The sequence below is a fragment of the Dipodomys ordii genome, unplaced genomic scaffold (assembly GCF_000151885.1).
Source record: "Dipodomys ordii isolate 6190 unplaced genomic scaffold, Dord_2.0 Scaffold171, whole genome shotgun sequence".
Classification (NCBI taxonomy): domain Eukaryota; kingdom Metazoa; phylum Chordata; class Mammalia; order Rodentia; family Heteromyidae; genus Dipodomys; species Dipodomys ordii.
In genome coordinates this window covers 1236608-1263406 of record NW_012267387.1, presented here as the reverse complement: position 1 = coordinate 1263406, position 26799 = coordinate 1236608, and the positions used below count along the sequence as shown (strand labels likewise).

The 26799-nt window shown below is 54.9% G+C and overlaps 1 protein-coding gene across 2 annotated transcripts; it reads right to left on the bottom strand.

Moving 5' to 3' along the window:
* Positions 1-343: 343 nt before the first annotated feature.
* On the bottom strand, positions 344-26799 carry Evi5l (ecotropic viral integration site 5-like). 2 transcript variants are annotated; one of them, XM_013033596.1, is made up of 20 exons: positions 26730-26799; positions 21142-21316; positions 17894-18083; positions 17434-17658; positions 17259-17333; positions 16112-16237; positions 13795-13938; positions 13560-13649; positions 12503-12600; positions 12355-12415; positions 8295-8348; positions 6570-6602; positions 5387-5527; positions 4530-4658; positions 3132-3272; positions 2889-3044; positions 2651-2797; positions 2465-2560; positions 2009-2104; positions 344-1843 (listed from the first exon to the last, which is right to left on the bottom strand). In XM_013033596.1, exons 2-20 carry the CDS (start codon positions 21276-21278, stop codon positions 1565-1567), a joined length of 2418 nt encoding a protein of 805 aa, XP_012889050.1. In that variant the 5' UTR covers positions 21279-21316; positions 26730-26799; the 3' UTR covers positions 344-1564. The 2 variants fall into 2 exon arrangements, with proteins under 2 accessions (XP_012889050.1, XP_012889051.1); XM_013033597.1 differs by lacking the exon at positions 6570-6602.

Sequence of the window (26799 nt, the reverse complement as noted above, 5' to 3'; positions counted from 1 at the left end):
GCAGCTCATCTCCCCTTCCCCAACCCTAATGCTTCTCTCCACTGTATTCTGGGGACTGCTTGGAATAAGGCATGAGGCAGAACACCCCAACAGGCCTTTAGGAGTGGGCGCTGGTCTTATGAAGGTGACAGTCCTGCAGGTAGTCTGGGGGGGGGGTCCGGGGGCAATCATACCCTGCGCACGCCTCTATTCACATGACCTAGTTCACCTCTACTGGGAAATATCCTTTCTCCTCCACTGCCTGGCATTCCACCAGACTCTGGGAAGCTCCCCATCTGTTTGTGATACTCTAAAGCCTCTCCCTGACAATCCCCAAGCCTGCCCAATTAGTGCCCCTCATCCATGACTGTAAATACACTTTATTTTCCATCTTTCCCGCCTGGGCAACATGTGGAGTGTGAACAGGCAGTGTGCAAAAATGGTAGTGGGCAGTGTTGGGGGCACATGGGGGCCCCCTCAGGTGCCCGGCCTGGTCCCCAGGCTTTGTAACACTGAAGAGTGAGTGACCGGGAAGAGGGACGGAGGAGGGGTCCCCACCCCAGGAAGCGCCAGGGAGATTGCTTGTGACGCTACTGCTAGTGGAGGCTCCAGGAGCACCGAGAGGGCCAGCACCCCTCCCCCCAGGGCCGCTGAGGCCCCCCAGGGGGGGAGGGGAAGTAAAGGTCTGAGGGGGGAGGGGTGTCGTTGGACTTTGGCACCGTTCTCAGCTATGACTTGGCAGAGGTCACGGGACCACTACAAGGGGGCCAGAGGAGGCAACTCTGCTGGAAAGTTCCATTCCTGGGGCCTGACCCTGGTCTGAGAGCAGGGCTGGGGACAGAAAGGAAAAGAAGGGAAGTGGATGGAGGCTAAGGATCCCCAAGGAGGGGGCAGCCTTCCATCCTTGACCAAGACAGTGATGGATATCCCAGAGGGAGATGAGGGCCTCTGGGGAGAGGGGTATCTTCTTCACAGCTTCTCTGCCTGCCCTCCTCCCCAAAGCAGGGAGACACTGCCCAGGCCCAAGCTGGTACCCACTGTCCACTCACAACCCCGGGTGGCCCTGCCCACAGGATGGGGGACTTTGGTTTCTGCCGCAGGGGCCATGATGCCTGCACCAGGCAGGGAAGCCCAGGCTGGCCTTCTGTCCCCTGCAGCCAAGGTGAAAGGTCACTGTGTCCCGAGGGCGTTGTGTGGGTGCTAATGTCCAACTCAGGGATGTCCCTCCTTCCTCAGGCCTCTAGCTCCTGGGCCCTTCCCTGCAGGGCCGTCCTTGTCCCAGAGGGAAACCTGCTGGGGAGGAGGAAGCTTCCTGCTCACCTGGGCAGGAATCTCTGCCTCCTGCCCCCAGGTAACTGGCCCAGGTACCCCTTGAACGTTCGAAGGAGGGCCGGGAGGGGTACGGACCAAAATGGGTAAACACTGCTGGGGAGGGAGGGCCCGACCGGAGGCCCTGCCCTCTGCGCTGCTTGGCAGGTTCGGCCCTCTAGGAGGGGCCACAGCGGCGTGGAGTTCGGCAGGTGACACTGCCCAGGCGATCCACGGTGGCGGCGGCCTCGGGGCTCCCAGCGCACGCGCCCCTGCCTCAGTTGTCCAGGCCCTGGCTGTAGGGCGCGGCCAGCTCATCGGCGTCGCTGTCCGAGCTGCCCTCGCTGTCCTTGGCCGGCCGCTCCAGACGGCGGAAGAAGCGCGCGTCGCGCGGGGACAGCGGGTAGAGCGCGTCCTGCAGCGCCGCGCCCACGCCCACGCCCAGCAGCTCTTCGTCCGACGACGGCAGCGAGTCCTCGTCCAGGTGCCGCGCCAGGCTCAGCCCGTCGAAAGCCAGCGGGTCCTCGAAGGGCGGCGGGCCCTTCAGCAGCCGCACCTGGGGCGGGGGGGACCTGGGGCTGGAGGTGGGGCCGACGGGCCCACGCAGGCGTCGTGCCGAGCACCCACTTCCCTCGCCCTTCTGGCCCCGGCCTCCTTACTGCACCCACGTCGGGCCTGTGACCCCTATCCCCCGCGCCGGCCCAGGACGCCCGGCGCTCACCTCCGCCTTCAGCTCTTCGATCTGGTCCTTCAGCTCGCGGATGTACTGCGACGAATCCGAGTGGTTCAGCTGGCCCTGGATACGGCCTTCCTCCCGCTAGGGGGCGGCCAGGCGCACCCGCGGTCAGAGCCGGGCCGGCCCCGCCCCGCCCCTCGCTATAACCCCGCCCACCAGGCCCGGCCTCCTTTGGCCCCACCCCACAGACCAAGCCTCACGCCCTCCCTAGACCTGCCTCCGGCCCGCCCGTCGCCATAACCCCGCCCACTCCGACCCCGCCTTCCCTGGATCTGCCCCGCTCCCACGATCCCTCCCTTAGACTGCCTCTCGCCATGGCCCCGCCTTCCATGGCCCCGCCCTACCACGCCCCGTCCTACCACGCCCCGTCCAGTCCTGACTCTCGCCATGGCCCCGCCCCCACCCGCCCTGGCTCCGCCCCTATAACGACCCCGCCCTCACCTGTATCTCCAGCTCCGCGATGCGCTGCCGCATCTCGGCCACCGCGGCCATGCTGTCCGCCTCTCGGAGCCGTACAGCCATCACCTCCTCCTTGCTCTGGGGGTGCGGGACAGAAGGCGGGTCAAGGGAGGGCCGGAGTCTGGGGCGGGGGTCTCGCGGGGCGGGGGGCTCGGGCAGGGGTGGCACCTTGCACTCGGCCTCCGCCTGCTTGCGGCGGCTTTCGCTGAGCTGCGTCTGCAGCCCCTTGTTCTGCGCCGCCAGGTACTGCAGCTTCTCCTGCAGCGCCGCGCGCTCCGCCTCCACGCGGTTCAGCAGGTTGCGGTGGATGTTGTCCTGGAAAGGAGGTCAGAAGGACGCACAGTGGGGATCGCTGGCCCGGCCGGGGGCTGCCTCCTGGCCCCGCCCTCACGCAGGCGCAGCCCACCTGCGTCTCGAGTTCCACCACGCGCTGCCGAAGCTCGCGGCCCTCGGCCAGGGCCTGCGCCTCGCGCAGACGCACGCTCATCAGCTCGTCCTGCAGCTCGCCCAGGACCAGCTTCCGCGGGGACTCCTTCCAGCGGCCGCCGCGGGACAGATGGGCCTGGAAGGAGAGGGCGGGAGGCCGGCGATCGGTCTCGGGGTCCCTATGCCCCGGGCGTTCTGTCCGCTATGCCCACCTGGCCCTCACCTGCCAGGTGTCTGAGAGCTCCTGCAGCTGCTGCTTCAGCTCTCGCGCTGAGGCTACGGCCTCGCCTTCCCGCACCTTGAGCGCCTTGAGTTCCTCCTGTAGCCGCGCCACGTTGTTCTCGTCGGGCAGCGAGCTGTTCCTCTGTGGGGAAAGACGAGGTCAGGACCCTGGGCAGCCACGCAGTTACACGTCCCCGCTGGCAGGCAGACTGGCCTGATCTTCCCAGCTTCCTTTCTCCAGAAGCCCTGCCTTGGGCAACTCAAGAACAGGGGACGAGGCCCAGGGAAAGGACTTTCCTATATCGCCACCCCAGTTAGGGTGTAAAATGGGGTATATATAGTACCACTACTCACTTAGTGTTGCCTTAAGATATAACACTTTTAAATTGTGGGGGTCTCCATAAAATGTTACTGCTGATAACACTAGCCAGGCATCAGGGACAAGGGCACCTCCCCTCCCCCCCCAGTCCCGGGGAGAGATCCATACCCCTCAGGGTCCATGACCAACCTGGGATCTGCCCCAGCAAGGGCTGAGAATGGGTACAGCCTCTGTGCCCCTTCCCTCCCCCCAAGGCCAGGCCAGGCAGCCCCTCTACCTGGGAACAAACAGGCTGAGGACCAGCTTATGTATGCCCTGTCGCCTGCATCCAAGGTGCCCTGGTGTCTAGGTCGGGTTCTCACTGACCCTGGTTTGGTTCTGGGCAGGGCAGGGCAGCAGGGTTGAAGGGATTGGGGAAATCCAGCTGTTGATGGGGGCTGAGAGGCCTGGAGATCCTCATACAGATGTGGGGGCTATTTCATAAACGGGGCAGGCTGCTTGGGGTGGGCACATCTCCTGTACTGTAAGGTGTCCTGGGGTAGGCAGGAAAAAGTGGGCTTCAGCTCCTGGAGGGTGTCTCTATGGGAGTGGGACAGAGACCCTCATATGGGTCTGGGCCTTCCCTTCCCACTTCTTCCCTCCATCCTGGAACTCAAGGCCTGGGGGAGAGCATCACGGTGTGATAAGGTATCCAGGCTGCTCACTAAGCTGCCACAATGCTGTTGTCAGTCTCTGACTATAAGAAATAAAGGTAGGTATGTGTACCCTCTATGAGGTTATGCTATATTATATGCAGGGGTGTGTGTGTGTGTGTTCATGCAGCTCCAGGCTTGGGAAGGTCTAGGAGTGAGGGGTCCAACTTCCCATCTCCACTTGGGTGTAGACAGACAGCAATGATTGGGGTCAGGGATGCATTCTGGCTTCCAAAAGAGCAGGCAGAGGTGGTCTCCTCTGCAGAAACAGACTAGGGTGGGGAAATTGCCCTAGCTACCCTTCCTCCCCTTCTAAAGATTCCTCAGGACCACCTTCTCCCCAGGAGCCCCCTAACACCTGCCCATCTACCCTCCTATCCCGCCGCACCTTCTCCATGTCCAGAACTTTGTCCTGCATCTCCCGAAGGGCCCCCAGTGTCTCTGTCTCCCGCAGCCTCGATTGCTCCAGCTCCGTCTCCAAGTGAGCCACAAAGTCCTCAGTGAGACGGGGGTTCTCCTGGGGTGCAGAGGGCTGTGTTGGTTCCCTGCAGGGGGTTGGGGGAAGGCAGCCTCCATCCAGTCTAGGATGGGAGCAGGCCTTGCCATTCCTCCCTGGAGCCTCTGAGCTGGGAGAGGAGCTCAGACATGGGGCATCCTGGGCGGGACCCCAATGCTCGGTGCTTAGGCATTCTGGCCCGAGGACAGCAGAACTGGCAGAGCCACTTTCCAGGGAAACTCAAATGAAGGAAAGTCCCTAAAGGGACTTTCCATGTCCGCAGGATGCCCTCCGCGGGGCGCCAATGACTGGGTGGTTTTCCAGGATCATTGGGTGTGGAAATGGCCTGACCACATAGGGGGCGTGGCTAGGGGCGTGGCTCCTGCCCCTCCCGCATTTCAAAGCAGAAAACAATGGGGAGAGTTTGCTTTGGGAAGCTTGGCAGAACCTAGGTCGGATAGAGGAGGCTCGGCCTTTGAGATGGGAACCTCATCTGTCTCTAGGTGCCCTGGGTGAGGAGACAGGACATTTCTCTGAGGGGGGGGCGTTCCCCAAAGGTTTGCAGAGCTTGGGGGCTATCTGGCTGGGACAGCCTGGTTCTCATAGGTCCAGGGAAATAGTCTGCCTAAGTCCCTCCTCCAGTTCCAGGGAGGAAAGAGCCCAGATGAAGGTATCCGAACCGGAAAATTAAAAAAAAAGTGGACGGGGCGTGACGGGGGCGTGGCCTCAAGGGCCCCGCCCACCGGTACCTGCTGCTCCTGCAGCTGCCGAATGGTGCTCTGCGCCTTCTGCAGGTCCTCCGCGGCCGAGCTGCATTGCTGCCGCACCACCGCCAGCTCTCGCTTGATGACGTAGTTCTCCTCCGCCTCCTGCGCCCGTGTCACCTGCCCCTGAGCACAGGGAGGAGGGGAGGGGAGACCGTGACCCTCGGCTTCCATCCCAGGCCCTGCCTTGGGCCACGGCGGGGGGAGGGGGAGGGCCCAAAGAGAGTGGAGGAGGGGGAGATGAGAAGGGGGCACAGCCTCCCGAACTCAGAGCCTGGGATGGGGTGCCTCACCACGGGGGCCTGGAGACAGGCAGGCACAGGACAGCTGGAGGAGCCTGGGAGGCCTGGGCCTCGTGAGGCTCTGCCAGGCTTAGCTGGGGAGTGGTGGAGGGGTCCCAGGCCAGGCTGTGGACAGCTCCTTCCGCTCCCCAGTTCTGGCTCTTAGCTTGCTGCTCCGGATCCTAAGAAACAGATCTTCCTCAGAGGGCCCAGGGGCAGCACAGGCTGGGCCTGCCAAGGGCGGGTGCTGGGGGCAATCAAGGCCTCAGGACTCTGCTGCTAGGAGTTGCCATTGTCACTGGGGTACTGGTCTCCCTCGGGGGCCTTCACTTCCCCTCCCCCATTCTATCATCTTTGCCCCCCTCCCTCCCCGCCCCCTCCCTCCCCACCCCCCCACCCCCATTCCAGGCTCTGAGCCCATCTGGTGGTGTGCAGAAGCTTCCAGATAAAGCCATTCGAGATGAAGCGGCAGCAGGAGCAGGTGAGTGAGGGGAAGGTTGGCAGGCATGGCAGGGAGTTGCAGAGGAGCAGCGTGAGAGTGGCCAGGAGAGTTCTGTGCGTGAACGTGGGTGCCAAGACGTGTGTGTGCAAGCTTTAGCATTAGTGCACACACGAGGCCCCGAAATGGGTACACTGTCCCTGTGTGTGTAAATTCATGCTTGAACACTCTCACACACATGCTCCCCCATCCTCTCCACCTCACATGCCTCCGCCCCCTATGGAAGCCCCTGTCTCCCAGGATGTGGGCCCCCTGTTGCCCCCCATGCATGATGCCAGGCCTTCCCTCTCACCCCCAGAATGGCAGCAGCCAGGGAAGAGGCAGTTACTGGCTGTCATGTGCAGGAATCAAGGAAGGAGACTGGAGAGGGAGAAAAAAGCTACAGTACCTGGATTAGCCTATCAGCCAGAGCAGCACTCTCCTACCCGGCGGGTGGGCGAAGGGGGGTCCCGAGCAACAAGGGGAGGAGGCAGAGCGGAAGGCGCAGGGACAGGAGAGGGGAGAGACAGACAAGAACCACTTGTCACTAACGCGGTGGACTATCTCTAGAAGCAGGGGAGACAGCAGTGAAGACCAGAAAACCAGCAGAGAGAACCCGGAGGAAGATCAAAGCCAGAGCCAGCTCCATCCTGGAGAGGGGTTTGTGTGTGTGTGTGTGTGTGTGTGTGTGTGTGGTGGCCATGTTGACAGAGATGGGACCAGCTGGGAGAACTCAGCACCAGAAAATGTCTCTTCATTGTGATCAGAGAAGATTGGGAACTTTTTTTTTTTTTTTGCGTGGCATTTGAACTCAGGGCCTTGTGGCTTGCTAAGGCAGGCAGTCTACCATTTGGGCCACTTCCCAGCCCTTTTTTTGCTTCCCATGTTTTTCATTTATACTAAGACTGGGAGTCCCCTAATAATGCTTTCTATGTAGCTGAGATGGCTTGGTGGTGCTACCCCTCTCAGCTTTTACTGAGATGGGGGTGGGGCTGGCCTTGAACCTTGATCCTCTTCATCTTCCTCTCTATCAAGTAGCTGGAATTGCAGGTGTGCACCACTATGCCTGGCAGGAATTTGTTTTACTTTTGGAGGGAGAATAAAAATGGAGGCTTTAGCCGGGTGCCAGTGGCTCACACCTGTAATCCTAGCTACTCAGGAGGCTGAGATCTGATCATGGTTCAAAGCCAGCCTGGGCAGGAAAGTCTGTGAGACTCTTATCTCCAATAAACCACCAGAAAACCAGAAGTGGCACTGAGGCTCAAGCGGTAGAGCATTGACCTTGAGCTAAAGAGCACAGGGATAGCGCCCAAGCCCAGAGTTCAAGCCCCACAACCCCCCCCCAAAAAAAAAAATGGAGGCTTTGAGCCGAGTGCCAGTGGCTCCTACTTATAATCCTAGTTACTCAAGAGGCTGAGATCTGAGGATCACAGCTCAAAACTCACCAGGGCAGATAAATCATTGAAACTCTTATCTCCAACAAACCAGCAAAGAGCTGGAGCAGAAGTGTGGCTCAAATGGTAGAGTGCCAGTAAGAGTTGGATGCCTGGAGTCCAAGCTCTAATACTGGCACCAAAAAAAAAAAAAAAAAAAAGAACAGGACTTTGAGACAAGGGCACTAAAGTCTTGCCCATGAGAACGAGTTTGGGGTTGGAGGCATGGCTCAGTTGGTAGAGCGTCATTAGCCAGTAAGTGAAAGTGTCAGGTACTGAGTTCAAGTCCTGGTCTTGGACCAAGAAAAAAAAAAAGAGAACAAGTGACAATAAGTGGAGATCCTGGGCCTGGGGTCATAGTAAACCATCAAAGCCCACCACCATCTTTAACATGTTGCATTCTAACATCAAATGGCAAGGCTGTCCCTCCTCCTCCATCTTCCTTCCTTTCCACAGTGGCTCCCTTCCACCACCCTGGGATCACCATATCCACTGAGGAGATAAAAGTGGAGGAGAGTCTCCCCAGACCCCCCAGGGACAAGCAGCCCAAGTCTCAATGGGGACTCAGAGTGGGTGGGGTTCAGCCAGGCTACTCTACCCAGCTGGCTCAGGATGGGATCTTGGCCTCAGCCACAATGGCAGCTGAGTCCTGTGTGAGGCCTGGAGATGCAGCGCCCCCTGCTGGCCACAACGCCTCTCACCTTCTCCAGGGTCTCAATCCGCTGTTTCAGGAGTCTGTTCTCTGTCCGAAGCCTCTATGGAAGGTGAGGGGAAAGAGAGCACATTAGAGTTTACCCCCACTTCTGAAAACACCTCCTGTTCACCTCCCCATCCCCCACTGGGGGTGGAGGCTGGTCCCTTCAGGAGCCTGAGCACCAATAGGAAGCACTGGGCCAATCTCATGTCCTGTGAAGTAGTGATTTTTGAAGATAGGGCCCATTCCTGCTCAGAAAAAAAAAAAAATTTTTTTTTACCTGTTTGTGGTAGCCCCGGGGTTTGAACTGAGGGTGGTTTTGTGATTATGTTCTGCTCTGCCACTTGAGCCATATAACTCAGCCTCTGCCTGGCTTACTGGTTGAGACGGGGGTTTGCTAACTTCTCCTCTCCCCTCCCCCCCAGGGCCAGCCTCAAACCAGGGTCTTGCCTCTCAACTACGTGGAATTATTGACATGTGCCACTGGGCTTGGTTTACAAAACATTATTTAAAAAAACTCAAACCTTCAGGAAAAATAATGTACTTTCCTTAGTGTGTGGGAATGCATAATTAGCCTAATGCTAACTCAGAAGTCTGGTTTTACCTTGTACTTGGGTCTTTTTTGTTTTTTTCTTTGCTGGTCCTGGGCTCAGTCTCTGGGCTTGGGCACTGTCCCTGAACTCCTTTTTAGCTCAAGGCTGGCGCTCTACCACTTGAGCCACAGGGCCACTTCTGGCTTTTTCTGCGATTAATTGGTGATAAGAGTCTCCTGGACTTTCCTGCCTGAGCTGGCTTCAAACTGCACTCCTCAGTTCTTAGCCTCCTGAGTAGCTAGGAGTACAGGCTTGAGCCACGAGTGCCCAGAGCTTGGGTCTTTTTGTTTTGTTTTGTTTTTAAAGGAAGAGGCCTTTAGGTTTTGGGGAAGTTGCTCTCAGACAGTGCTGTCCCTCCATGCTTTGTTCCCAGCTTCCAAATTTTCTAGAATAAGCTCCTCTCAGAATTCAGGTCCTACATGCTGAAAAGGTAAGCTCATGACTACATTTCTGGAACATTTTGGGGGAAATATCTTCTTTGTTTTTGCCTTTTTTTTTCTTTTTTTGAGATAGGTTTTCACTATGTAGTCCAGACTGGACTTAATTCAGGATTCTTCTGCCTCAGCCTCCCAAATGCTGGGATTTCAGGCATGCGTCACCATGCTGGCTCTTGCCTTTTGCTGTGTGCTGATGGATTGTGGGTAAGGCATCTGTTACATGTATGCTGTGTCTAGACACCCCTGCATCCTGGTTATGAAGAAATAGTTTAGATCAGAAGATGAATGTGGGTCACACCAACATTTCCCAGGTTGCTTCTGGGGGAGAAATGTTGATGAGAATACCTAGGACATTTCCAATATGCAACTGCAGTCAGCAAATAATGGACTTCATGGTCATTGGTGGATGTCAAAGTGGGAGAAACTGAGTCAGAATGGGACAAAGACTTGCTGGAGTATAGCCAGGTCAGAGTTAGATCTAGGTACAAAGTAAGGCTATTTATCTTCTGGATTGTTCTGCCTTTTCTGGCCTCAACTGGTCGTTTGCACCAAAGAGAGCTATTCTTGGATGAGATGGACAGGTTTGACCAACAAATCCATTTCCTGCTTATTCCAAAGGGAAAACAAGAGTAAGAATGCACAAGGAGTAAGTATATGAAGTTACATACTAATCCTGGATTTTTTTTCTGTATATTATGATGCTTTGACACCTCCCTGCTGTGGAACTAGTTAATTCCTAGACAGCAAACTATGGCTTGGGGGGCGGTCAGTTGTGGGTGATGTCATTTTGCTCAAGACTAGTGCTCTATGAGCAAAAGGAGGCTCTATGAGCCAAAGTGCCAGTTTTGGTTTTCTGGTGGTTCATTGGAGATAAGAGTCTCCTGGATTTTTCTGCCTGGGATGGCTTTGAGCCATGAGCCTCAGATCTCAGCCTTCTGAATAGCTAGGATTATAGGTGTGAGCCACCAGCGCCCAGGTCAGGCTATGTTTTTGACGTACAACACAACCAGTACAGAGCCCAACTACCCTTCTTTATGTAATATTCACACACAACGCCAATATGTCTCTTGCCTAAACTGCTCCAGTGCCACTATTGGGAACTAGAGGATCAGCTAGAGTTGTGGGAATTTTAAATGTCTAGTACAGAGCCCGCCCAAACTTGCCTATACTGCCTCAGTAGTTCCTGTGGAAAACACACTAAAGGTTTTGGCCCACACTTTCTGTCTGTCCTCATGGGGACTGTAATAAAATCTTCTTTCAAAGACAGTGGTCACTCTGTCTTCTTTTCTTCTTCTTTTGGCCTGGGCTCTGTTCCTGAGCCTCCTTATGCTCAAGGCTAGGACTCTACCACTTCAGCCACAGTACCACTTCCAGCTTTTTCTGAGTAGTTTATTGGAGATAAAAGTCTCACGAACTTTCCTGCCCAGGCTGGCTTGGACCCATGATCCTCTGTTCTCAGCCTCCTAAGTAGGTAGGGTGACAGGTGTGAGTCACCTGTGCCTTGTTTTCTGTCTATCTTCGAGTTGCTTTACCTGACTTAAAATCCCTGGTACATTTTGAAACAGGCTACTGGTGAATGATCCATAGGCAGGACTCAATGAGAACAGCACTGGAGAAATGGGGTATGTCTCAAGTTCAAATGGTAGGGGACTTCAAGCTCTTGAGTTCAAACCCTAGTACTGGGGTGAGGGGGAAGCTTTGGAGCTCTCCAGGCCTTTTCAGGGGAAATTTCCAGATTGGCCTAATGGCATGCTTGCCTATGGCTGGGTTACCAGAATAGGCTCTTAGCAAGAGCACAGTTTGAACAGGTGCATCAGTTAAGCTGCCATTCCTGAGAAAGGGAGATACCCCAAAACCCAGCACAGGGAAATTTCTGGAAACCCAACAAACAGGGTGAGGACAAGGACACTTTCAGTCCTCTTCAGAAGACCTGGATTCTGACTGGGAATGCGGCTTAGTGGTAGAGTGCTTGCCTCACATGCAGGAAGCCCTGGGTTCCATTTCTCAGTACCATATACACGGAAAAAGCCAGAAGTGGTGCTGTGGTTCAAGTGATAGAGCGCTAGCCTTGAGCAAAAGAAGCTCAGGGACAGTGTCCAGGCCCTGAGTTCAAGCCCCTGGACTGGGAAAGAAAAAAAAAAAAAGAAGACCTGGATTCTAATCTAACTTGGATTCTGATCCTGTCACAGGGTGGGGGTGGGGAGGATGATGACAACATTGACAATAGTAACAACAACAATGACTTGAACCACAGGGCCACTGAGGCTCATAGCAGTGCATTCTTAGGCAAGGGTCACTCAGCTGGTCCCGGACAGAGCTGAGATTTGAACCTTGATCTTTTGCATTTCAGTTTCAGCCACTGTGTAACTCTGTCTCTGATGAGGACACAAGTCAATGTGGGGTGTCCCCTCCTGTCTGTCTGTCCCTTATACTGGTCCAGAGACCCAATGAATGCTTGAGCACAGAAGGCACACTCAGGAAACCCCATGGCTCTGGTGGTACTTCTGGTCCAGACACTGAGGGAGTCAGAGCGCGTGCCCATCCTTTGGCCTATATACCTGGTGCCTGACTCCTTGGCTTTCCTGCCCACGAGGCATGTATGTTGTGGCCCAGGCCATTTGCACTGGGCTCCTGGGCCTGGAACATCTTCCCAGGCTTGCCTGGCCCTCCCTTGCACACTTGTATCCAGAGCACTCTGCAGAAGCCATGCTATTTTAGTGATTTATTGACGGTCTCCTGGCAACACAGAGTGGGGGGCACGAGGGTAGAGACCTTGGCTGTCTTGTTTACTGTTGTGTCGCCAGTGCTGAGAATGTGCTGGCTAGGGCAGGCGCTTCTACACCGGCCTGGCAGGTGAAGGAAGGGGCAAGTGGGCAGAAGATCATGGGAGACAGGTGGGCTGCCAAGGATGGCCAAGCCCACCATACAGTGGGCAGGGCTGCCCTCTAGTGGCCAGTTCTGGAGTTGGAAGTGGAGCCCTTAAGGGTACCTATGTCTGTCCCCTTCCCTCAGCAACCCCCCCAGGCCCTCGGCTCACTTTGATCTCAATCTGCTCCTCCATCTCCTTGCTCTTCATGGCTGCATACTCCTTCTCCAGCCTGCAGAGGGGGCGGGAGAGTTGTGAGGTTGCTGCTTGGCCTCCAGAGCCTTTCCCCCTCCCTGGCACCTCCATGCTGGGCATTTACCTCTTCATCTTCTTGGGGTTGTACTTGACCTGGTAGGCCTTGAGGACCAGCTTATCAGGGCAGCTGTCAAACTGGTGGGGGATCACTCTCTGAAAGTACTGTGGGGACCCGGGTGATCAGAGCCATGCAGGCCTCTGAGCCTCGGTAGTGTCTCCCCCCCCCCCCCCCCCACACACACAAGGGCCTACCTGGCCAATTGTGACCATTCAGTCTGTGTGTATGGAATGAATGAATGACTGAGGGTGAGAAGCAAGGGTTGGGAAGAAGGAAGGGCCGGCCTTCCTAGGGTGCCTGTGGCCAAGGGCTTCCATGTCTGGAGAAAATCAGGCCTTGGGAGCTTCTGAGGGTGAAGGCTGGGGGGTGTGGGGGCTGAACACAGGGACCCGTCATGCAGGTGCAGCTGAGAGGTAATCTGGAACCCCTGGGATTTCTGCAAAGGGTTAAGGTAACCCTCAGTGGACACTGCTCCTGCCCCCCAGCCCAGCTGGCCCCCCACTGGCAATTGTAGACAATGGACGTCCGTGTTTGGGGAACACAACCGTGGCCTTTGTGTATTCTTCTCTGAGAGTGCCAGCTGGAGGAGGCTGGGAGGGGGCAGGGCCCTGGGTGCCGGGGAAATGGTGGTGAGAAGCAGTCTGGTCTCGGGCAAGCCCAGGCCGGTCAGGGAGGCTACCCCAGACAACTTGCTCGCGCTCCCTTCCTGTGCCCTCTCCTGGCCAGGGAGTGGGGTGACAGCCCATCCAAAGTGTGTGGGTTCAGCCAGAGTTACTCTTGCCAGTAGGCTTTGGGGCCCTGGATCAGTGTAGGGACCTCCCAGGGGCCAGCTGAGCCTGGGCCTTTCTCTGTCTCCCCCCCCCCCCCAGTGCCAGGCTGCTGGGCTTTTGACTAGGGAGGGCAGATCTTGGAGGCCCTCAGGGAAAGCTTTGGGGGGACAGAGCCGAAAGGATCTGAGATGCTCAAGAGGGCTTTCTTCTAGGAATCCAGGCCTTCTGGTCACGTGGGAGGAAGTCCTGCGCCTGGTTGGGGTGGTCCTGCCCCCTCTGCCTTCCTGGCCTACCTGGGACATGCCTTCCATGTCCAGCTGCATCAGCTCGGTCTGGTTCACCTGCAGCAGGGCCAGGCCCACCCGGAACACGATCTCCAGCCCCTGCAAAGGTGGAGGTGGTGGGGCTGTGAGGTTCCCGTCCCGCCTCCATCTCAGGCAGCTCAGATCCCTCCCCAGGCCCCCCCGACCCCAGTCAGTGGGTGGGTGGGTCAGGATCTGTGGTGGGGGCGCCCCACAGAGTCCTCACCTCATACATGAAGATGTCGAAGACACGGGTGGCAACAGGCAGGGGGAAGGTGGTGAGGAAGAGCGTGAGGAACCAGGATGAGGCGTACATGGATGTGTGGAAGCTCTGGGAGCGGAAGTGGGTATTCAGGTCCGGAAGTTGCTCCTGTGAGGAGGGAAGTTCAGCAGGGACAGTGAAGGGGAGCTGGCCATACATACCCTAGGGTGTTAGGCCTCAGTGTCCCTGGCTCTAGGGAGCCTTCCCTGATCTGCCCTGGGAAGCTCATGGAGCTCTCTTAGCAGCTACTAAGCCTGGGGGGAGTAGCAATGGGTGTTGACACAGGCAGACATAGTGTGATGGTGCTCCATGGGCAGGTACTGGCCTGACTGCTCCAGTTGCAGCCACTCATAGGGCTTCTTTTTTTTTTTTCTTTCTTTCCTTTTTTGTTAGTTCTGGGGCTTGAACTCAGGGCCTAGGTGCTATCCCTAGTTCTTCCACTCAAGACTAGCGCTTTACCACTTTAAGCCTCAGAGCCATTTCTGGTTTTCTGGTAGTGAATTGGAGATGAGTCTTATGGCCGGGTGCTGGTAGCTCACAGGTGTAATCCTAGCTACTCAGGAGGCTGAGATCTGAGGATCGCGGTTCAAAGCCAGCCCGGGCAGGAGAGACCGTGAGACTCCTATCTCCAATAAACCACTAGAAAACTGGAAGTGGCGCTGTAGCTCAAGTGGTAGAGCGCTCGCCTTGAGCTGAAGAGCTGAGGGACAGCGCCCAGGCCCAGAGTTCAAGCCCCATGGCTGACAAAAAAAAAAAAAAAAAAGAGTCTTATGGTCTTTTCTGCCTAGGCTGGCTTTGAACTACTATCCTTAGACCTCAGCCTCCTGAGTATCTAGGATTACAGGCATGAGCCACTGGTGCCCAGCTCATGGGACTTTCTGGGTTTTTTGTTTTGTTCATGTAGGGCTTGAACTCAGGGCCTAGGTGCTCTCCTTGAGCCTCTTTGTGCTCAAGGCTAGAGCTCTACCATTTGAGCCACAGCACCACTTCCAGTTTTGAGTGGTTAATTAGAGATAAAAGTCTCACAGAGCCTTCTCTGTCCAGGCTGGCTTTGAACTGTGATCCTCAGATCTCAGCCTCCTGAGTAGCTAGGATTACAAGCGTGAGCCACTGGACCCTGCTCATGGAGCGTTGTTGTTGTTGTTCTTCTTCCTTCCTTCCTCCTTCCTTTCTTCTTCTTCTTCTTCTTCCTTCTTCTTCTTTCTTCTTGTCGGTTGTAGGGCCTGAACACTGAGCTTGGGCTTTGTCCCTGAGCTCTTTAGCTCAAGGCTAGCACTCTACCACTTGACCTATGGTGCCACTTCTGGTTTTTTCTGTGTATGTGGTGCTGAGGAATTGAACCCAGGGCCTCGTGCATGCTAGGCAAGCACTCTACCACTGAGCCACCTTCCCAGCCCTCATGGAGCTTTCTTGATCACCCCAAAGAGAAGCTTCTGGAGTTTGCAGTGGTGGTGGGGCATTAGGTTACCCACAAGACCACCACCAAGAATCAAGAGGCAGAGCCTACTGGCTTGTGGTCAGAGTCTGTCACAGTTCACTCTGTGATGGGTGACTTGTCAACTGCTGGGCCCTACTACATTTCCCAGTATAAAGCTCTGTGCCCAGCAGTGCTGGGGTTGGGGGGTACGGTGGGGAAGGGCAGAATCCTGTTGGATGGGCTTCAACTTCAGACTGCTGGAAACAGGCACTGCTGGAGGAACTGAGGCTGGAGGTACTAGATACCTTGAACTTCTTCCTAGAGTCTGGAACTCTCTATGTCCTGGGTTCACATATCAACCTGGGCCTTGGCACCTCCCCCTCCCCGCCCCCCCTCCTCTGGCCACATAGAAACACTGTCCTTTTGGGGTCCAAAAGAGGGGTGCTCATTGATCCACGGCTCCTGTGTGTGTGTGTGTGTGTGTGTGTGTGTGTGTGTGTGTGTAGAACAGGAACACCATAGCTGTCTGCCAGCCTGGCGGGGGCTGCTATTTATAAACAGAGCCCGTCTGAGGCTCCCTCGTAATCAGCGGTGGCAGGCAGACAACACTCTCCCTCCCTCCACGACACCCAGAACACACAGGAAGGGGTAGGAGGGGGTGTCTGATGGCGCCAGCCTGCCCCCTCCTTCTCCATCTTGGTGGCCCAGAACCCCCCCCAATCCCCCCCCCATGGGAATGGGGCAGGAGTCCCCTTTCTGGGTGGTGACTTCCAGGTGTGATTTCTCAGGCCTGGGCTTTTCATTCCAAGAGATTCCTGGGGACACTAGGGTAGTTCCCCCCCAATCCCCACCCTCCCCCCTCACCTGCAGCATGTATTCAAACTGGTAGATACAGAGCCCCAGCTCAGCCATGCTGGGCTTAAAGAGCTCCCGCAGCCGGTACTCCTGCATCAGCCGTACGAACACACAGAAGGCTTCCTCCTCGGGCATCTGGGGGTGGGGGTGGGGGGACAGGCGGGCAGAAGCTCTGAGTATGGCAGGGGGAATTGAGGGGACAGCTGTGATAGTGGCTTTTGGAAGGGTCTCGGTGCGCATGCCCCATTTTTGCTCTGCTTGTATTGATTGGACCCAGACTGTAGCTGACCACCTGGACAAGCCACCAGTCATGCTGATGGAATTTCACCTGAGGTGAAATTCACCTGCTGAGGGTCACCAGAAGGAAATAATGGAGCTGGGGCCTGAATCCAGCTCTGCCACCACACCTCCTGCTGCCTCTCTTTCTCCTCATTCTAGCAGGACATCCGTGGCTCAGGCCTGTAATCTAGCTACTCAGGAGGCTGAGATCTGTAGGGCCATGGTTTGAAGCCATCATGGGAAGAACAATCTGTGAGACTTTATCTCCCAAATAACCAGCAAAAAACTGGGCTGCAGGCATGGCTGAAGTGGTAGAACGCCAGCTGTGCAAGCAACCCAAAGAAATATGGGGCCTTGAGTTCAAACTTTGGGACCAACCCAAACAAAACCACCACAACAACAAAAACCCCCCAAACACTGGTGGCTCATGCTTGTATTGTTAGTTACTCAGGAGGCTGGGCTCTGAGGATCATGGTTTGAAGCCAGCCTGGGCAGAAAACTCTCCATGAGACTCTTATCTCCAAGTGACTACCAGAAAGAAACTAGAAGTGGAGCTGTGGCTCAAAGTGGTAAAACACTAGCCTTGAGCAAAAGAGCTCCGGGACAGCGCCTAGTCCCTGAGTTCAAGCCCCGTGACTGACCAAAAAACCCAAACCAAACCAAAAGTGTGTGTGTGTGTGTGTCCTAAACCTTTTTTTTTTCTGGAGTAAACTCCCAGGCCCCCAGAATGCTGAGGTCTCCCAGGTCCCTGGATGGCATGGTAGAAAGAAGCATGGCCTGTGAACTGTCAGAGGACACTGGATGGAGGAGGAGGGGCACTCTGTTAGTGTCTACTTCCGGGGGAGGGGGGGCAGGGGGCGGAGCCTGGGCCACTTACCTGCATGAGGAGCAGGCCCACAATGAAGGCACTACCCTGGCAGTAGCCCACCTCTCGGTCTACCAGGGAATATGCCTGCAAGGAAACCATGGGCATGGGGCCGTGAGTGCAGATTCCCATTGGCCCGCGTGGAAGGTCAGGAGAGCTCCCAGGGCGCTAGGGGGGCGGGCCTTACCTTCATGACATTGAAGAGTACTTCCTGGCCCAGGCTGTCCTGGCCCTTGAAGAACTCGTGCTCGGGGTAGGTGCGGGCGATGTCCCTGCGGATGAGCTTCTCGCACGGCGAGGACATCTTGAGCAGCTCTGAGTACTGGTTCTTGACTGGCATGTCTGTGGCACTACACAGAAGCTGCCACACAATGGCCCGGAAGTGGTGCGGTATGCCCTTGCGGATGAGCTCCTGCGGCCGGGGGGTGGGTAGACACAGGAGGCGGGAGTCGGGCTGTGCCCCGAGGACAGCACCCGCCCCCTGATCCCCATTGAGACCCTCAGGTGTGGCACGGAAGTCATTGGGGAAGGTGTGTGTGTGGGGGGGGACCCATGGCTCTGCTCATAGCCCAGTGACCACCTTGACCTCCTGTGCCACCGCCCTCCCGGCCTCGCTTGCCCGGCTTGCTGGTTACTCCCCTTGCCACCTTGAGCAGCTTCTCCTTCCGGCGCCGCCATTCCTCCCACTCGTTGGCGATGCGGCCCCACAGGATCCACGTGTCCTCCTCCAGGTGGCTCAGGTTGGAAGAGGCTGAGGAGCTGGACACTAGTGAGGAGCCGCTGTTCCTCCGAGAGCCGTTCATGGAGCGCATGGACTTCGAATCGGCTTCCAGGAGCCTGGGGAGGGAAGGCAGGGGTGGAGGGGGGAGGTGGAGGGGGGGCTCTGGAGGACTCCCTGGGGACAAGGGGGCTATCTATGGGGGAACCTAGCCAGTCCTCCTGCAAGGTCGGGGGGTGGGTGTCAGGACATTGGGGTCGGGGTCCATGTTCTTATAGCTGAGCAACCTTGGCCAGTGGCCCAACCTCTCTGAGCATTGTCTCCCTCCACGAGCCCTTGTGTGTCCTTGTTGGCGCTAAACACTTGAGTAGCTGAATCCTTTCATTCTCAACCCCAAAGACATCTTTGCAGATGAGTTAGAATTTTGCGGGGTGGGGACAAGGATGGGATGTAGGGAGAGAGCCCAGAGAGCAAGTCCTGGCTAAAGACACCCAGCTAGAAAGGGGTTCTATTAACTTGTACTAACTTTCCTCCCTCCCTCCCTTCCCCTCGTTCCTTCCTTCTCTTTCCTTTTCCCCACCCTCTTTTCTTCTTTTTCCTCCCTCCTTCTCTCTATTCTCTCCCTCCCTCCCTCCCTCCCTCCCTCCCTCCCCCTCCCTCCCTTCCTTCCTCCCTTCCTTCCTTCCTTCCTTCCTTCCTTCCTTCCTTCCTTCCTTCCTTCCTTCCTTCCTTCCTTCCTTCCTTCCTTCCTTCCTTCCTCCCTTCCTTGCTTCCTTCCTTCCTCCTCTCCCTTCCTTGCTCTCATTCTCAGCAGTAACTGGTCCTCGAACTCAGGACTTCGTGATTATGGGACAGGCCCCCTAGCACTTGGCCTGGCACTCATGATCTTCATAATCTCCTGAGTGCTGGGATTACAGGCATGAACCACCAGGACTGGCTAACTACCCGGTTGTGATGCTTTGACAGCTGGGCTCTGTGGATCTTGTCAGGAAAGATGGTCAGACCCTATAAGGGCTAGCTCCTAGAGACAGTAAAGGACATTCCTACCTAGCAGTGTACTTTGTACTTTTTTGGGGGGAGGGTCAGTTGTGGGGCTTGAACTCAGGGCTTGGGTGCTGTCCCTGAACTTTTTTTTTAACTCAAGTCTAATACTCTACCACTTTGAGCTTCAGGTTTTCTGGTGGTTCATTGGAGATAAGAGTCTCAAGGACTTTCCTGCCCAGGCTGGCTTTGAACTGGGCTCTTCAGATCTCAACTCCAGAGTAGCTAGGATTACAGGTATGAGCCACCAGTGCCAGGCAAGGAGTACACTTTTCATATGCAAATCAACAAATTCAAAGCCCACATCTCAACTAATTCAAAGCCCACATCTTAGCCGCTTTAGACTTTCATACTTGGTTCACCGTCCACCTGCCCATACCTGTCCCCCCCCCAGGGCCGGGCACCAGACAAGGTACAGTTCTTAAACTTGGAGTCGGCTGGAATGAGTCAAACTAGTGAATCATAAGCTGACCTACCCTGCCTTGCCCATTCCTTCCCATGGAAACCACCGTAAAAATAGCCCACATTTTCCCTTGTTCCCTCTGCCTCCTGACCAGCCCGGGAGCTTCCTGGCATGGCCCTGGGTGGTGACATATGTCTCCTCCCTTTGGGAACTGTGATTAGAAAGTGTCTTTTCCTGATCTATAAGTTTGGCATGCCTGTAATTGTAGCTACTCAGGAAGCTGAGATCTGGAGAAATGAAGTTCCAGGTCCTCCTGGGCCGAAAAATCTGAGAAGCTGAGTGTCAGTGGCTCACGTTTGCAATCTTGAAATCTGAGGATTGTGGTTCAAGGCCAGCCTGGGCAGGAAAGTCCACAAGATTCTTTTCTCCAGCTAGCCATCAAAAAGCTATAAGTAAGCTGGGTGCCAGTGGCTCATGCCTGTAATCCTAGCTACTCAGGAGGCTGAGATCTGAGTTCAAAGCCTGTCCAAGCAGGAAAATCTGTGAGACTCTTATCTCCAATGAACACCAGAAAACTGGAAGTGGTGCCGTGGGCTCAAGTGGTAGAGTGCTAGCCTTAAGCTGAAGAGCTCAGGGACCCCTAGGGCCCAGGCCCAGAGTTCAAGCCCCACGACTGACAAAAAAAAAAAAAAAGCTGTAAGTAGAGTTGTGGCTCTTTAGTAGTACTCAAGAAGGCCAGCCTTGGGGCTGGGTAGGTGGCTCAGTGGTAGTATGCTTGCCTTGCACTTATGAGGCCCTGGGTTCCATTCCTCAGCACCACATAAGCAGAAAAAGCCAGAAGTGGTGCTGTGGCTCAAGTGGTAGAGCACTAGCTTGAGCTGAAGAGTTGAGGGACAGCGCCCAGGCCCAGAGTTCAGGCCCCATGACTGACAAAAAGAAAAAAAAAACAAAGAATGCCAGCTTGGCTGAGTGCTGGTGCTCACACCTGTCATCCTAGCTACTCAGGATGCTGATATCTGAGGATCATCGTTCAAAACCAATTTGGGCAGGAAAGTCTATGAGATTCTTATCTATAATGAACCCGCAGAAAAGGCGCTGTGGCTCAAAATGGTGAGCAAAAGAGCTCAGGGACAGTGCCCAGGTTCTAAGTTTAAGCCCCATGACTGATTCCCTCTCTCTACCCCCCAAAAATGCTAGCCTTGAGGGAAATAATTAAGGGACAGCACCTAGTCTCTGAGTTCAAGTATTAGTACCAGCATACACACGAATCTGAGAGACTTTATTGCTAATTAGCCAGCAAAAAGCTGGACTGGAGGCATGGCTCAAGTGATAGGGCACCAGAGAAACAAGAAAACAGTCTGAGTCTGAGGCCCTGAGTTCAAGTTCTGGGCTGGGGGTGTGGCTCAGTAGTAGAAGGCTTGCGTAGTATGTTCAAGTCCCTGGTTTCCATCCCTAGCACTATACCCAAAGCAAAACCATCTCTTACCCCCACACATACCCCCAAATTTAAATTCTACCATGAAGGCAAACCAGAAAGGGGCATTAACCTCTAACATCCTGGATCTCCTCATCTTCAGCCCCAGGGTTGGGAAGATAAAAGGGCATACCTTTCATCAAGTGTTGGTGGTAGCTCGGGCCTAGTTCTAAGGGTGACTGGGCCCTGAGAATTTCTTCCAGGAGCCCAGGCTGTATCCTGAGGTCCTACCCTGGCCCCTCCACTTTTCCACACTCACCGGTTCTGCTCTTCAAGCTTGGCCAGCAGCTCCAGCTCATCAGGGCTGAGGTTCTCGGAATCGGAGGTCGGGGAGCAGGTCGGGGCCGACAGGGCCTCCTGAGATGAGGAGTCGGGGCTCAGAGTGGGGCTCGCCATGGTGGGGGGGGAAGGGGGGGCAGGAATCACAGGTCTGTCTGGAGATGAGAGACACACATGGTCAACATCAGGCCAGCTAGGCCAACCCCCCCTTTGGGACACTCCTCAATCCTAAACTTCCTACTTCTGGTTCCCCACATGCTCTGGGGGCCAGCTGATAGCCAATCAGGATTCTCCTAGCTCAGACTCTGGCTCTGAGGATCTGTGCCAGATGCCCGGATGAGGACAGAAGGATCTGGCTGTCCCCGAGTGTGAGGGCTAAGGCTCCACTCCACACACAAGTCCTTAACACAGGGTCTGGGGCACACAGAAGCCCCCTGCGTGGACAGCCTTAACTGCCAGTGTGGTCCCTGTCCCCTTGCTGTGGCCTGGCCCCGGGGGGGGGCAGTTCATGTGGACATCTCTAACCTTTCCCATCTCATCTAGCAGAGTGAGCTGCTGGCACCGGCAGAGCAATTATTCTCCACTGTTAATTGACTGGCACTGGCGAAGGCTGGAATTGTTGCCGCCCCTTGGGCTCAGAAGCCAGAGCTGGACGTGTCACAGTTCCGGGAACCTGTCCTGATCTCAGCCTGCCATGTGCCAGACACATCTCTCCTATTCTTCTTGGGGTGGTCTGCCTGACTCTTTGAGGGGCTTCAAGATATGGCTTCTTACTTTCTGCCAGTCTAGTGGGAGGCAAATGAGCCCCATGTTACCCTCCCCCCCCGCAGTACCCCCCGAAGTCCAGATGAATCTGGATCCTTATGGACAGGCTGTGTGACCTTGGGCCTGTCACTTGGCTTCTCTGGTCCTCCAGAGACTGAATTTTTTTTTTTTTTGGTCAGTCATGGGGCTTGAACTCTGGGCCTGGGCGCTGTCCCTCAGCTCTACACTTGAGCTACAGCACCACTTCTGGCTTTCTGATGGTTTATTGGAGTCTCATGGACCTTCCTGCCCAGGCTGGCTGTGAACCGTAATCCTCATATCTCAGCCTCCTGAGTAGCTAGGATGACAGGTGTGAGTCACCGGTGCCTGGCGAGACTGAAATCTTACAAGCTCTACCTAGAAGATGGCTGTGAAAACGAAGCATACTGTGGTGTATAACATGTTAAAGAGGGCCTGATAGTGTTCAGCCATCAGTGTCAGCCATAGCTACTCAGTCAGGATCTTCTTGGGCTCTGTGATTGGCCAGGACCTGGGTGGGAAATAAGGACACTGACCACTCCCTAGCAGAGGGTTCCTGGGGTCACAAATGGCTCTGAGATGAGTGGGGGAAGAGGCTTGGGGATGGTATATTCCTTTTGCCCAGTCACGAGTTGTCAGGATCTGAGAAGATGGGAGAGATCTGGGGTTCATGGAAGCAGGAAGAAATCTCTACATCACGTGGCATCTTCTACCCACCCCCTTCTGTGTGTCCTGGATCCCACGTGACCTAGCTCTCTGATGGCCTCGCTGGGCCCTAGGACAGGAGACATCGGATTCCCTGAACAGCAGTGACAAGATGAGAACAGATTGCGTTACCTCTGCCTGGCCAGCTTCAAGTCCCGGAGCACCTTTCCACAGCTCCCACCCACCCCTAGGCAGCACTGGCGGGCTCACGGATCGGGCTGGATTTCACCCTGGCCGGGCCTTCCATTCCAGTCCTCCTTCCTGTCCAGTATGTAGGGCATGCTAAATCCCCTTTCCTTCTTTGCTCACCTGGGGCCAGTGGTTCTATCTCTGCCCCCCCCTAAAGGTTCCCCAGGCTGTTGGCTCTGGTTTGTTTGTTTGTTTGTTTTCTTGGTTAGCTGGGGGTCACCAGTGCTAAGGGCCTAACTAGGAGTTAATTATTCACGAGAGACCCAGTGGGGGGCCAGCTCCAGGGCCTCATAGAGTCAAAGTCTGCAGCCTGCCAGGCCCAGATGGACGGGACTCAGGTAAGGAAATGCTGACCACGAGGTGCTATCTAAGCAGGTAGAGACTGGGAAGGTGGCTTCAGATCTGGGGGGGATGGGGAAGAGGTAGCAGAGGTAAGGAGACCCGAGGCTTCAGCACGCCCACTAGCTTAGAGGAGCTGAGTGAGAGCTCAGAGAAAGGGGAGAGAGTTAGGGGTGGTGGACTGGGCCCCCTCTGTTTCTGTTGAGCAGAGGGACCAGCATCTGAGTGTGTGGGACCCATTCCTCTTCCCCCCAAAGCTGGAGTTTTTGATTTAAAAAACCAAACCAAAACCCAAAGCTCAGGAACCACCCCCCAGTAGAGTTTATGTAGCCATCCATCACACACATTAATGTGTAGTTCATGCAAAATAAACTGTGGTCAATACATGGAGCAGGAACCCTCTGAACCCTCTAGAACTTTCTCTTGACTTATTCCTAGACTCTTAAACAGAGCCTAGCATCAGAAACAATCTTCCTGAAGGCTGCACATGTACACATGCATGCGTGTGTGTGCATATGCACACACAGAGACACTCATATACATACCAAACACACATAGTCATTTTCACTCATACATACTATTACATCCACACACACACATTCACCTCTGCACATGTGAGCACACTTACTCTTTCACATTCCCTCCCTCCCTCCCTCCCTCCTTCCTCCCTCCTTTCCTACCTTTTTTCCCTTCCCTCCTCACCTCTTTTCTTCCAGAGTCACTACATAACCCAGCCTTGAACTCACTATGTAGTTCAGACTGGACTCATACTGCCTCATCTTCTTCCTCCCTCCCTCCTTCTCTCCCTCTCTCCCTCCCTTCCCCCTCTCTTTCTCAGTATGTGTGTGGGGCAGTCCTGGGGCTTCAACTCAGGGCCTAGGCTCTGTCCCTGAGCTGCTTTTTTTTTTTTGGTTAGTCATGGGGCCTGAACTCTTGGCCTGGGTGCTGTCCCTCAGCTCTTCAGCTCAAGGCTAGCGCTCTACCACTTGAGCCACAGCGCCACTTCCGGCTGTTTTCTTTTTGCTTATGGGGTGCTGAGGAATCAAACCCAGGGCCTCAAGCATGCAAGGCAAGCGCTCTACCACTGAGCCACCTTCCCAGCCCAGCTTGTTTTTGCTTGAGGTTACTGTTATACCACTTGAGCCACAGCCCCTCCAATTCTAGCTTTTTTTGGTGCTTAACTAGAGATAAGAGTCTCAAGGACTTTCCTGCCTAGGCTGGCTTCCAACTGAGATCCTTAGATCTCATCTGCCTGAGTGGCTAGGATTATAGTCATGAGCCACTGGCACTTGGCTACCTTGGCTTCCTGAGTGCTAGGATTAAAGGTATGCATAACCACACTTGGCAATCACACTAATGTGTGATTTTTTTTGTCTTGTCGGTCATGGGGCCTGAACTCTGGGCCTGGGCGCTGTCCCTCAGCTCTTTAGCTAGCACTCTACTCCTTGAGCCACAGGGCCACTTCCAGCTTTTTCTGCTTATGTGGTGCTGAGGAATCAAACCCAGGGTTTCATGCATGTCAGGCAAGCGCTGTACCACTGAGCCACCTTCCCAGCCCATTAACACTTTCTTATTCTTGCATACTCAGCACTTTGTCACACTACTCCACTTACAGGACTGCGCATGCACAAGCAATCACACATGCACACAAGCACACACTTCCTGCACTGGCCAGATCTTGCCACCTTGGCTAGGTCTGGGGTTCAGACTTGGTTTGCCTCTGCCCGGGCTCTCTTCACAACATGGACTTAATTACTTGTCCCCAGCACTTGCTGGGGGTGGCCTGCGGGCAGGACACTGCTCACACATGGGCATGGTGTGCAGAAGGTGGGCAAGGCCAAGGCCTGGGAGGTACTGCCATTCGTCCTGGCAGATGGACACTGAGTTGCACAGACAAGGCCCTGGCCTCTGAGTGTGGGGGCACTCCCAGCCCCTTGACACCCTCAAAATCCCAACACTTCACTTCTGTTCCATTTCATCTGCCCCCAAAGGGGTCCCAACTGCAGAGCAGTTGGTGGGTTACCTACCCTGACCCTGCCATACCACCACAGCATGGCCACACCTCCGGAAGCTGAGCCAGGCCAGCAAGGTGGGAAGCCATGGGTGTGGCTTCATTGAAGGTCGTGTAGGGACAGAAAAGCCCCGCTGGCAGGTCCCTCCACCTCCTTTCCCTCTTCCTCTCGGAGCATTCGCTTCTTCCTTCCTCAAGTCCCCTAGACCTTTGCCATTTAGCCTCTGGGGCTATATCAGCTTAACTGAGCAAATATCTGTGGGTGATTGTGAAACCGTTACTGCTAGCTTTTCCTCCTACCAAGTGCTGGGCCAAGATGGCCCGTTACCCCTAATAGTTCCATCAGTCCCTGTGTCCTCCTTGCTCTGTTCCCCCCCCCCACACACACACCAGGGCGGGAATCACCCTGCCCTTCTGGTAAATCTGGGGAAAGACCAGGAAGCAATCACCCAAACTTTCTATCACAGACAGAGGTAAATCCTTGCACTAAAAACCACAGCAAGACGGAAAAGACAATCCCTCACAAATGTAAACATGAGAGCTACCGTTTGGTGATCTAGTAGCAAGTTCCTTCCTAGAGATCTATCCAAGAACGGAAAAAACAACAACCAGATAAGCCAGGCACTAGTGGCTCATGCCTGTAATCCTAGCTACTCAGGAGGCTGAGATCTGGGGATCAAAGTTTGAAGCCAGGCTGGGCACAAAAGTCCATGAGATTCTTTTTTTTTTTTTGCCAGTCGTGGACCTGAACTATGGGCCTAGGCGCTGTCCCTCAGCTCTTCAGCTCAAGGCTAGCGCTCTACCACTTGAGCCACAGCACCACTTCCGGCTTTTTCTGTTTATGTGGTGCTGAGGAATGGAACCCAGGGCCTCATGCATGCAAGGCAAGCACTCTACCACTGAGCCACCTTCCCAGCCCAAAAGTCCATGAGATTCTTATCTCCAATAAACTACTCAGAAAAGGCAAGAAGTAGCACTGTGGTTCAAGTGGTAGAACAATAATCGAGCCAAAGAAGCTCAGGAACAGTGGCCAGGCCCTGAGTTCAAGCCCCAGGACTAGTACAAAAATAAACAAAAACCCAACCAGACATGTCTGTATGTGAATGCACATAACAGCATGTTCACAAGACCTTAATGTGGAAACAAACATCCATCAGGGGGATGAACACATCATCAAAACGTGCGTTAGTCACCTGGTGGAATATTACTTAGCCATGAAAAGGAACAAAGCACTCATGGACACACACTACAACATGGATGGACAGGTGCTTGGTGAGAGAAGCCAGATGTAAATGTCACACACTTATATGAAATACCCAGAATGGGTAAATCTGTAGAGCTAGAACACTGATTAGTGTTTTCTAAGGAGCGGAAGAGAAGGGAATGGACAATGATTGCCTGACGGGCACAGGGGCTCCCTTTGGGCTGATAGGGAAATTCTAGATATAGGTAAGTGAGAGTTATACAATGCTGTGTCTGGGCTAAGTATCACTAAACTGCACACATTAGAGCGGTTACATTTCCTGGTATATGGATTGTACCTCAATTAAGAAGTTGACAGATGAGGTGGGTTGCAGAGCAATCACGGGGCCGGGAGGGATGACACTCTAG